General features: G+C 42.1%; 1 protein-coding gene across 1 annotated transcript; it reads right to left on the reverse strand.

Moving 5' to 3' along the window:
• Nucleotides 1–3,883: 3,883 nt before the first annotated feature.
• Nucleotides 3,884–6,036, reverse strand: LOC146970270 (uncharacterized). Its single transcript, XM_085804858.1, has one exon. It carries the CDS (start codon nt 5,523–5,525, stop codon nt 4,626–4,628), a length of 900 nt encoding a protein of 299 aa, XP_085660984.1. The 5' UTR covers nt 5,526–6,036; the 3' UTR covers nt 3,884–4,625.
• Between the last annotated feature and the right edge of the window lie 6,421 nt (nt 6,037–12,457).

The raw sequence follows: 12,457 nt of genomic DNA on the forward strand, positions 1-12,457 counted from the left end.
TGATCGTATATAATATGATACAAACTGGGAGGCATGGATCTCTGGTGTATCCTTATTTTTAATCTGGTTAAACTATAGTGATAATCTCATCGCCAATATGGATGCACTACTTTCAGAAAATCACATATTTGAAATGAAAAAAACAAATGAAAATGAATCATGTTGTTGAAGATCATATAATTTAGTGGATATTCTTTGACCATGGCAAGGAAACAAGAATTTACCAATGGTTATCAATGTAATGTGATGTCCATTCATTATAATGTGGTCAGATACTGATCATATAGACTGATAGTGGTCATAAAGGTTTTACAGTTTGGTAAATATGGACGATTGACATCATCCAGTAGCTTCAAATCACATGACTCTTTTTAATGCTGATCTTGACACCTTCATTTATGAACTTCATATATTTCTATATTTAAGATCTTTGCCAGCTAGATTACCAATCATAGTTCAACCTGTGTGTCCTCTCCGATCAAATTCACACATTGATCCATGATGGGCGACATTCAAGAGGACCTCATCAGGTGACCTGCGGCCAAACAAGACCACATCATCAAGTCTTTTTGTTTTGTTTTGTCTTGTTTGGTTTTTTTCTGCTTCGATAAATCAGTAATGATTGCTTATTTTAATTTATGCAAATATTTGTTCAAAATTTGCTTCATCTGAGACGGTAAGTGCAAACAGCACCGGGGTATTTTCCTCGCAGCAATCATCAAACACTGAGATGGAGAGGCAACTAATGACAAAGTCAACCAATGTCACTCCCTTATTGTTTTTGCATGCATAAACACATGTGGCCATTTCACTTGTACCAGCAGTTTTCATGGCTAATTAAAATGCAGCCAGATTGACATGGCTCCACATTTAGTTTCAGAATGACCTCCTGTTATGTATCAAGGGTACGTGCATGTGGCTCCAGTGCTTCTTATACTACACAACAGACAAAGTATAAGCCAAACAATGTCAGAGGCATTTCACAGAAACGCCTCACGTCTCTTTGTGGTCTTTGGGTATTGTCTCAGCTTCGGCAGTTGTGTTGGCAGGAATGCATGAATACCAGTCTGAGCAGAGCTGTCACGGGAATTGGACAGAATGTAACTGACTCCGATTGGATGCAGAGGAATGAATGGATAACATCATTGTCTGCAGAGAGAGACAGACAGAGAGAGAGAGAGTGAGTGAGTGTATGATTGAGGGGTAGGTTCTCCATAAACACAGTCCTAAAGTCATGTTCAAGAAATAAATCACAATAACACCCTTCACTGGTTCCGACCATTTATCACTTTTAGCCGTCAATTTCAACTCTTTTCCATTTTGGCTAACTCATATCCATCAGTTTATCTATCTATCTATCTATCTATCTATCTATCTATCTATCTATCTATCTATCTATCTATCTATCTATCTATCTATCTATCTATCTATCTATCTATCTATCTATCTATACCTTTTATATGTTATCTACATATCTGTTATGTTTATCTAGACTTTGCTGCCAACACATTAATTTCGTGCACTCTCAATCACAAAAATATATGATTTTACATCCTGTCAAATTAGTTATATCTATAAAAAAAAAAAAGAAGCCCAGACAGCTGCTGGTGAGGAATCACTGTGGTGCTGGTTGCAACAACAACAAGCCCCTGAACCACTCACATTATTGAAAACACCTCATGGCGGCCTTATGGTATTTTACTGTAAGCTAGTAACATAGCTTCCTCTCCATCACATCCTCAAAGCTTTGACATTCCACTGATTGGATGGAGAGGATCAGACCAGCATCAAAAGAGTCCATATTTAGGCCTCAAAGGTTGTGACAGTGGCTCGTGCGTTTTCGGTGACTCACAGTTTCTGATTTCTGAACAACATCCTGAGCCACTGAATAGGTGATATTGACATTTCGTGGTGGAGGGCTGCCACCAGCAGAGGACGAACCCCTGGCAAATCTATTCTCCTTCATATTTCTCCCTGCAGGGATGGTTTCAATCAGCTAAACGTAAGAAAGATGAGATAAATAACCTTTTGTAGCAATTGACACGAGTGGCAGTGGAATGCCGTTTGTCAATAAATGCCAATAGCCTCACCTTACGTGAGGAGTCTCAGTGTGACTGAATTAATCGCACAACTTAAACTGCACTACAAAGGAAGACTTATTAAGTCTCTCCTCGTGTGGCTGCCCGACAACAGTGATTTTGTCATTTAATTCCATTGTGATTATCCTGCGCCTTGATTGTCACAAGCTCAATACACCATTGATTAGCTGTCCTTCATTATGGGAAGTTACTCGCCGCTAGTGATGCTAAACTGTTTTCTAAAGCTTTGGGCTTATAAACGAATAATAGCTACCGCTGAATGAAGCACACTGGTGCCGTGTCTGTGTTGTGTGTTCACCCACTGGTTATATCTCGCACAGCGTCTCATTATAAAGCAAAGTTATCAGAGCACACAGCAATTAAATAAGATCAGGAATTTCTACAAAGCCTGGTGTAACTGCAGTCAAGGGTGCACAGCTGACCACCAGTGAGTGAGCACTGTTCACTGCAAAGAGGCTGACTGTCTGCCACACAGCAAAGGATCATTTTAATTAATTGTCATAGTGGTTAAAGTGTGTTTTACTTGACTGTGCACAGGAGACCCCGAACACCGCTTTGTTTTTTTCTTCTTCCCCCAATTACAAATAAGTTCTGTTAAGTAAAGTAAAGTTTGGCTGCTTGAAGGAAATGTCTCCTTCTATAGGCTATCTATATATAGACAGAAAGTGTGTGTGTTTAGGTCCTCTTAAATAAGTGACACAAGTAAGTCAAAGTCCTTGTATACTGTTTTATCACTAGAATAGTAACAGCACCACAGAGCACTAATACCTGAATTCAGGTCATCTGACTCACACTGAGGCAATATCTTTATAGGTGCTTTATTTGACAACATGTCCCATGATCACTATCTGGGACAAAGACTTATTCAGGAGGGGTTCATCCATCATGAATGCCTGCATGTGTGTGTGTGTGTGTGTGTGTGTGTGTGTGAGTGAGAAAGAGAGAGAGAGATAGTGTGTGTGTCCGTGTGTGTGCGTATGTGGAGATCTCAGCATTCACTTTGGCTCGTGCAGTACCAGGTACAAACCAACAGAGGTCACTTTATCATCTTTTCTACAACACATTCAATCTTCAGTGAGACTGGTTAAAAATGTACACGACCTTCTCAAAAGGTGCAGAGACACACACACACACACACACACACACACACACACACACACACGTGAAGCTCACTGATGTCCAAGCACAAACACAGAAGACAGAAGCCACAGGGACGACCCGGTGGTAACAGATTACACATTGATTGTCCAGTGATACACTAAGGTAACCATCACACATGATGTCATAAAGCTGCTCTACGGTTGCAGTTCTAGATTTACAACCATCCATAATTTATTTTACCATGGACACTCTTATTTTGGATAAACAGGGATAACACATTTTTCTGTACCACAATGACTAGAACAATTAAAAAAACTTCAATCCTTTAAAAAAAAAAAAAAAAAGTATTTACACTGAAACTTCAGTTTGCATGGATGTCATTTTGAAGAAATGAATGTTCGATCATATAATTTTGGGGAGTTATTGTATTTTAGTTTTTAAAGCAGTCGAACATGTTTTGTGTATGCATGTATTTATCCGTACAACCTTGTTGCACATTACAACACATTTGCAGTTTAATTAGATTTCACATCAGCCACTACAGCTACAGACACACCTGGATTACTGTAATCAGTTTGTCCAAGACAGGAAATAAAGGAGCTGCCTTAAATTCAGGAAGTAGTGGAGCTGTGCATAGAGCCCATTGTTAATCTTGCTTCTTTTGGTGGTGCAGTCAAGGCAGGTCTGCATTGGTATTAACTACATAACAAAATAATCCAAACTCAAAGGTTGACTTTAAAGTCTTTCTCAGCTTTAATTAAACATAAAGTTTACCTAAAGTTATCTTGGTCTCACAAAGCATAACAATTGTTTTTCCATAAATGCTTTCAAACAGTTGGCATTACAGCCTCAGATGAGTTGCCATCCTGTAACCCTGCTCTGATCTGTTGGTAGTGGAACAGGATTTAATCAGTCTAAGTCCCTGTTGTGTTTTGTTTTATATTTCTGCAGATCTTAAGCCCCCCCTGCCCACTACACTGTTCTTTCCACTGACCTTTCCCACCTGATCCTGATGTCCTGAACGCAACAAACAGAGTGGTGAGCTGTAGCTGAACTTCCTCACTGTCACAGAGCCAAACAAGATCAACTGATTAGTAATCCGCCAACAAATGTAGGCCTGTGATTTTCCTTTTTCTTCTTTTTTTGTGTTTGTGTCACCTATCCTGACCCTTTCACTGTGGATTAACAAATGTTTAGACATAACACAGCAGTTCCTCATCCTTTATTTATATCCAAACGTTTATATTACATATAATATGAAAAAATCTATCTAAGATATCCTGTCTTGCTTCACAATATCTCTGTCAGACAGTTTGTGTTATCAGAGGACTCGGAGCATGACTACCACGTGCCGCGGGTCAGATTTGTGCCAACATCCCATTACGACACACTCTTTTAGACACACACAGACACAGCGGTAGTCCCTCACGTGGGTTTGAGGTAGTTATAGAGGGCGCTGAGCCCTCCTTGCAGCACCTCCTGAATAGGTTTGAGGAGGGGGTTGTGGATAATATGAAGTCCTTTATCCAGCGGGTGGCAGGCCAACCTGCCGAGCCGGCTCAGTAGATACAGTTCCACCGGTACATTTTGCAGGTCATTGAAGTCAACATTGAGGAGCTCTAAAGACTCCAGAAAACACAGTGTCTTGGGCAGTGAGTGGATACTGTTTCCCTCCACGATGAGGATCTTCAGGTTCACCAAGTCCTGGATCTGGTCCGCAATTGTCTCCAGACGGTTGCAGGCCAGGTGGAGGAAGACCAGGCCTTTCATGTTGTAGACACAGGTGGGGATGTGGGCGATGCGGTTGTGGCTGAGGTTAAGTTTGGTCAGACTGTGCATGGCTGCCAAGCTGCCAGGGAGGCCCGTGATCTGGTTGTTGGCCAGACTGAGCACCTCCAAACAGGTGCAGGAGCCCAGCTCCTCGGGGACCTCGCTCAGGCGGTTGCGACAAGCGAAGAGCACACGCAGCTTCTTCAGGAGGCCGATCTCAGGCGGGAGGCTGGAGAGGTTGTTGCCCCACAGGTTGAGGATCACGAGATTGTCCAGAGTAGCCAGGGCAGGGGGCAGAGAGCACAGGCAGTTCATGGACAAGTTTAGCTTCTGAAGCTCCCGGAGCTCCCACAGCTCAGCTGGGGTTTCGTCGAGCCCCCGCATGGCTAAACTCAGGGTGCTGTAACCAAAGTGCACCGTGGCGTGTCTGCGGATCCTCTCAGCAGCCGAGGACAGGCTGGGCTGATCGTCTCTCGAAGCACTCCTCCTCCTTTGACTCATATTCACCTCATTCAACTCCTTGTTGGAAAAACTGCGAGATTGCTTCCCACCCATCGTCCTCGCAGTAATGTTGATTCTATCGCCTATGACAAGATGTCAGCATGCGATTAACTGAATCACCGGCACTTGGAGCATTGAGAGGGTTGCTAAAGATAATGGCTGCTGATTGATCTCCAGGGTTCTTGAACATGGCACACAGCACATGATCAGCTCCAGTGGCACTGTGGTGTCTGGTTGTTGTAGAGCTCCTGATGTTTGGCAGCAGTCACAGAGTCCTGGCTTGGTTTTTCCGAGTGGAGTTGGACGCTGTTGTAACTGAGCAGCAGTTGGTCTCCCAGACCAACTGCCTGGTCTTACTGGATTTCATTCCCCAGCTGGTCCTGTCACTTTGCAAGTCCACAGATAGCACTATGCTCCCCACCCACTCCAGGAGGGGAGGACTGGGGATAGGATGCTGTGTGAGCTCAATCAGCTGAGGTCACTGCGATGATCTCATAGCCGAACACACAGAAATACACTGCTGCTCAAAAACACTGTCACACTTGGTACACAACCATGTCCGTTCTGTCACCCACGCTGTCTATGTTTTTAATGATACTCTGCATTTGAAATGATTCAGATATTTGACATACCATTTGCGACATGCCCGATAATCTCTTCACACTTTCTGCATTGTTCCCCTCGTCTAAACTTAAATGTGGCACCTAGCCGACAGCCGTGAAAACACAGTATCATCTCTCAAAAAAGTAACAGTTCTTGGAGGAATTAGTGAAACCTTATGCACAGACATGCGCTGGTTTAATCTCAAGTGCAAAAGGACATGGAATATTCCAGTACGTTCCTGGAAAACTCTTCCGCGGTTCAACACTTCACTCGAGCGTCCCAGAGGGGCAAAGCTGTCTTTATGTGAGAGAATATACTGTAGTGCATTTACATTTTAGACTGTCTTTCCCCCCAGCAACATACACACTGAGGGGGGAAAAGCGCTTAATGCTTTTCCCCTAAAGAGTATCTTTCTACCGTTGCCACACTGAAAGCTATTTGTCCCACTTCCTTTCAAAAATGAAAAGAGGAAAAAAATCTAATATTTACTTTGATTTGTGTGAATAGTCTTAAAGTATGTCTGCTTCAGAGTTGTAGGGCAGGCCAGCTATCTCTACATGTATTTGAGGTACGTGAGTATTTCCATATCATGGCATTTAAGGCTCACTTATGAACTCAATTAAATATACTTAAAATGTTGCTTTTTACTTAACTATATGTATTTGATAACTTGTTTTTGTTTTTACCAGAGTGAGATTTTACAGTCCAGCCATACAATATCAGACATAGAGGTCATTGGAAGAAAGATGTGAAACCTACAGTTCACTATCTGTTTGGCACAAAACAACCAATAGACAAAGTCAGTGAAAGAGGCTGAGCCTGGTATCACCCTCAGGAGGTAGAGACCAAACACGGAGCTAAAATAGTATTTTGTATACTTAAATATATAACAGACATAGAGGTCATAGGGAAAAAAAGATATGAAACCTGTTCAGGGTTGTATAGGGGAGAAAGGTGATGATAATTCTAGGGGCCTAGCACCCAGTAGGGCCCACAAAAAACCCAATAAGTCTAATCTCTGTACTGATTTATTCTGCATAAGACCCTAACTAATGACTCATAGTACTGCTGCATTAGCATCAAAACACAGTAGGCTAAATAAAAAATGATAATACATACGTAGTCTTAGAAAAAAGTGGAAAAGTCAGGGGGTAGGGGCCCACTTTAGTATTCTTTCAGGGGGCCCAGAATTCCTAGCAACGGCCCTGGCCAAGAGACAAAGTTAGTGGAAAAAGCCTGGTATCACCCTCAGGAGGTAGAGACCAAACACAGAGCTAAAAGAGTATTTTGTACTTAAATTCAGCATTAACGCTGTGACCAACTTGCACAAAGTGGCCAAACAAAACAAAGCAAACAACCAACAAACAAAAAAAACTTAGTGATGTAGGTGAAAGCTGTGAAAACTTCATCCACCAGTGTGTATTTCACACAATCTGCTTGTTTTTTGGACTGCAGGAGGAAAATGAAGTATCTGGAGGAAACCCACACAGACATAAGAGAACATTCAGACTCCTCATAAAAAAAGCATAGCTCGCCGGTTTGCACTCAGGGCCTTCCCGCTGTGAGCCAACAGTGTGCTACTCTTCACAAGTTTGCTCCAAAGGGCTTTATAGTCTATACAGTATTTGCCACACTCTATCCTTTGATCACCGATACATATGAGAAAGCTTCATGAAAAATCCTTTTCACAGGGGAGAAAATGTGAAAAATCTTAGGAAGAGAAACAGCGGAGAGATACCTCTGTCAGGATAGACATGTGACAAATGTACTACAAGTACAGCACAGCATGTACAATGAGCTGCTAGCTGATAGCCAGCCACATTGCCTATTTGTATGTCCAGTTCCTGTTATGATGAGCTCTCAATGGAGCAGTTATTCAGATATCCATTCATCTTATTAATTGTTTTGTTTATTATGATGTCTGAATGTTTTTTACTTGTCATAAGTAGTTGCTAAACAGCATTTTGTTGTTTTTATAACAATGACAAATAAAAGTCTGTCTGTCTGTCTGTCTGTCTGTCTGTCTGTCTGTCTGTCTGTCTGTCTGTCTGTCTGTCTGTCTGTCTGTCTATCTATCTATCTATCTATCTATCTATCTATCCATCTGTTCTGCTCTGTTTTCGGGGTTGAAATAGGCCTATATAACACTTTTTGTTATATAAATAGACCCTTGTATTGCTTGCTGTTTTGTTGTTGTTTGTTGTTGCTTTCTCTTTTGTTGTTGTTAAATTATTTTTGAATTTTTGCATATTTTTGGGGGAGGTGTTACAGTAAGCCCATATAGGCACTTACCATTCTTGTTTCATTTCTGTTTTTGTAATTGTCCTTTTTCTTTTTTTGGTGCAAATGAATAAACTAAACTAAACTAAACACAGAAATACATTGCTATTTTCTCAACAAAAAAAAACGAACTTTCATCTGTCAAAATAAACTATTTTTATCAATTTTTTTTATTGGCATAAGTATTTTTTAATTTTTTTTTGAAGACGTGTATCACTCAAATGATTTAAATGGTTTTTGAAACAAGAGAGGTCTGCACCCACGAGCTGCGAACACATTATAAAAAAACGTTACGGGTGTAAATTGGTCCTTGGACTTGATCCACTTTCCTCGACAGCCTTGCAGAGTCTGACCAGGACTTAGAGTGGCCTTAGTCATCATTCTTCTCCCAGTCCGGTAATCAAAGTACTCGGATGACAGTTAGCAGTGATATCCAACTCTGGGGACCTGGTGGCTCTTCTCTGAGCACGGCTGCATCAGCACTTAAAAATGACGGGTGCTGAATTGGACACTGGAGATATGGCTATTGGGGTGTGTTGCCCATTCAGCCAGTTGCTTGTGCAGCATGTCTCATCTGGACATTTTTTTAGTAAAGGATAATACCTTGGCATCACAGTCACTTTGTGTCTGACTGGTGCATTTCTTGTGTGTGTGTGTATGTATGTGTGTGGTAGCAAGCAGTATTACCAACATTTAATCACAGTCGTTCAGTTTTAAGGGGGAGAGCTGTGCCACTGTTTTTGTGTATATGTGTGCCACAGCTAATTTCACAAACAGCAGGATTGCTATATCCTGCCATCCTCTATTTACATGAAAAATGACACCTCAGCTGTAACCGTCAGAGAGCCCACCACCCCCCTCCCTTCCCCTCCCCTCACTCACCCACACACCCACCCACCCCCATATGCAAGCATATCCACAGAGTGGCAACACGAGGCTGAGAACACATGCTGTCAAATATGCAGAAAAAAAAAAGCTTGGCTTCATATGCATATCCCCTCATTATGGGTTAACTGTAGCATCGCAATACCTGGATGAAGCCGAGATGGACGGACAGATGGAGGGAGGGAGTGGGATGGATGCTCGATGGGTAGGTGGATGAATGGGCAGAGGGAATAATGCTCATTTCTGTGACAGAGAGATGTCATCATGACATACCTCTCCATAACACACCATCGTCTATCACTTCGTCATAATCTTATGAGGCATGAATCTTCATTAAATGCTCTTTTTTTATCCCGTGCGTGCTTTTTTTCCTCCCTCATTTCCACCAGAGGAACATGTGTGGAAACAGCTTGAGATTTAAATTACAAGAAAATGGGATTTACCATTCCTCTTGCATTCGCACAACACCTTAATACAGAGTCCCATTAGCACCAAATGAGGATGAGTTATTCACTCTGAGAACAGTTACACCCTCCAGTCCTCAGGGTGACAAAAATGATCTCATTTGAGAAAGCTCATCTGGTTATGTGGCACAATAATGACTCTGGATGAGCTACCTTTAGAGACTCAAGTTCAAGATATATACCATTATTACTTGTTCATTACTGTGGAGGCTTCTGGCGATGACAGATGATATATGGCCTCGCTGCCACAGTATCTGCCGTAGGTGTCTCTGTCCCGTTGAAATGTAAGGAGTACCTGCCAAGACCTGAGGCTCTTTAGAGTCTATATTGCAGACACATTACTCCCTGGAGCCAGCGCTCTTATTGAGGAATATGTTCCCTCTTAAGACAGGATACAAGACAAGATCAAGTACGGGAGACAAGAAATATGCATTTTTGCGAGCCCATTGAGTATTCCAGACAAAATTAGCCCCATGAAAAAGGGAGAGAGCTTGTGAACAGGGGTGGATGGCGAGCCACCTGAGCTGATAATCGTCTATTATTCAGCAGGTGCAGATGTGAATATTCACACCACTGGACACTTTCCATTTGTGCATGAACGCGTGCGCACGTCCCGTCGGCTAATGGAGTCGGTGGAAGTGGCTGTGCATTTTCGTCAAAAAAAGAAAAAAATGAGGATATGTCACAGATTCGAATTGCCATCTGGAAATTGGCTGCAACACCGCTCGGCCCGAACCTCCAGGTGACACAAAGGAACTACTCAGCAATGCAAATTAGCAGCGAGGAAATTTGAGGGAGTGTCCAAAAAGTCAGCTCGGAGGCTCGGAGTGCCAGGCCAAGAACATTTCATTTCAATGTTTCAAATGTTCACTTATTTACCAGATTGGACACACTGAGGTTGCCCCAGGCTGCCGGTGCGAGTCATCACCATGCAATTACTGTATATCAAGCCGGTTTCAGCATACAAGACTATTTTGAAGACAAATCAGTGCCGAAAGAGCACAAACACATATTCATAACCAGTCTACATCTCCTTAGAATATTTTTCACCTTCTTATCAACTCTACGTGACGCACCTCTGCTGAGTATCTTGTAATCTACTAATCTCTTTCCCCAGGCCACACGCCAGGTATCTGTACTTAGATCTGTAGCGAAGCAGATTCATCTTGAGATAAACTGGGACAACATGATGAATAGATAATAAAGGCACCCAGGGGAGAGCACTATCCGGGTTAACTCCACCGCATAAAGATACCATTTGTAATGATGGCTGGAATCAACAGGGAAGTGCGGTGAGCAAAGCTAACAGGGCTCCAAAGTGACCAAATCAGTCCTGACTTTGCTGATGCAGCAGATGGGGAGTACAAACCAATTGTGGCTGTGACAACAACAAGCAGGGTGATGAAGTACCGCCGAGCAGCCTATCTGGGTCTCACCTGCTCACAGCGACTGGCTGCTATAGGCTACCGAGTGCTAAACAATGCAGTCGCACACAGCGAGCACTGTTGCACAGTAATCACGACGAGATGAACTCCCAGTGCTTCGGGATGGCAACAAGATTGACTGATTGATTGATTGATTGATCTGTAGGCCAGGCTCTGACCTCGTCATTTCATGCAACCTCTCTGCAGCCACCTACCTACAAGAGATAATAACAAACTTATTTTCCAAAGCTGCATTAGAGACAGAGCAATACGGCGCCAGCTAATAGTGTGAGCGGGCCAGGCACGAGCCGCAACTCCACTGCAAGGCCCCTCAGAAAACATGTCTCTATAATACAGTAACTCACCAAGGACGTTCCAGATAATGGCTTGAATGGATTTACTTGAAATTAAAAGCCATGTCGAAGTTTTCTAGCAAAATCATGGGACCTTGCAGCATGATGTAGCTCTTCTCCAAACACGTGTGCTAGCAAGAGTGGCAGCTCACTTTCAATCACCCTGTGTTGACCTTGGAAAGAAAATGATTCCTCAATATCGAGAGTTGCTATAGCTCTCCGACGCGACTGAATGTGTTGAATCAAATTCCCTCCATTCAGAGAAAACCTTAGCATGGTTGCTCTCTGACAGGCCTTTCAGAGTGTCTTGCTTTATATACAATCAGGCAAACAAAAGGACAACAGTCTCTGCTCATGACAAGGTTGATCCAATCAGTCATATATTCAGGTGTTGATCGGGCTATCCTCGGCACAATGGCCTTTCAGTGTTAACTCTCATTCTTCCTCCAGTCCCAGTGTTATATAAAGGATTAATAAGTTATAACCATTCCTTTCAATACAATGTCAAATCCAAAAACCGATCAAATTGTCTAGCTTCACCCCAAGATTGATAATGTAACTGCTAAGTATTTTTATTTTGTCCTTGTTGTATTCAATTAAGCCAAGTTTATTTACATCTGATTGTTCTGTCCAATTTCAAAACTGATTTTTCAGTTCAGTTGTTATTTGTACAGGGTCAGTTCATAATGTAGCTACATAACCCCAAGGCACTTTACAGTCCAAGGTCAGGTTCTTCCTTTATTATAACCCACCAAGAGTAAGCACTAATATAATATGATATAGTATTTCCAATAATACTGTGATTACCCGAATAGAATAGAAATAGAATAGATAGAGAATACATTACAAGACAAGGATAAATATACTGGATTAATGCCAATATCTTTTTCTAATGTGCCTGTCCACAATAGGTATAGATATGAAGTTGTCGTCCTGTGAAATGGGGTGGTGGGTTTGAACTTTACAGTAATACATTA

Source organism: Trachurus japonicus, chromosome 17 (assembly GCF_045865225.1).
Source record: "Trachurus japonicus isolate A0001 chromosome 17, Traja_1.0".
Lineage (NCBI taxonomy): Eukaryota > Metazoa > Chordata > Actinopteri > Carangiformes > Carangidae > Trachurus > Trachurus japonicus.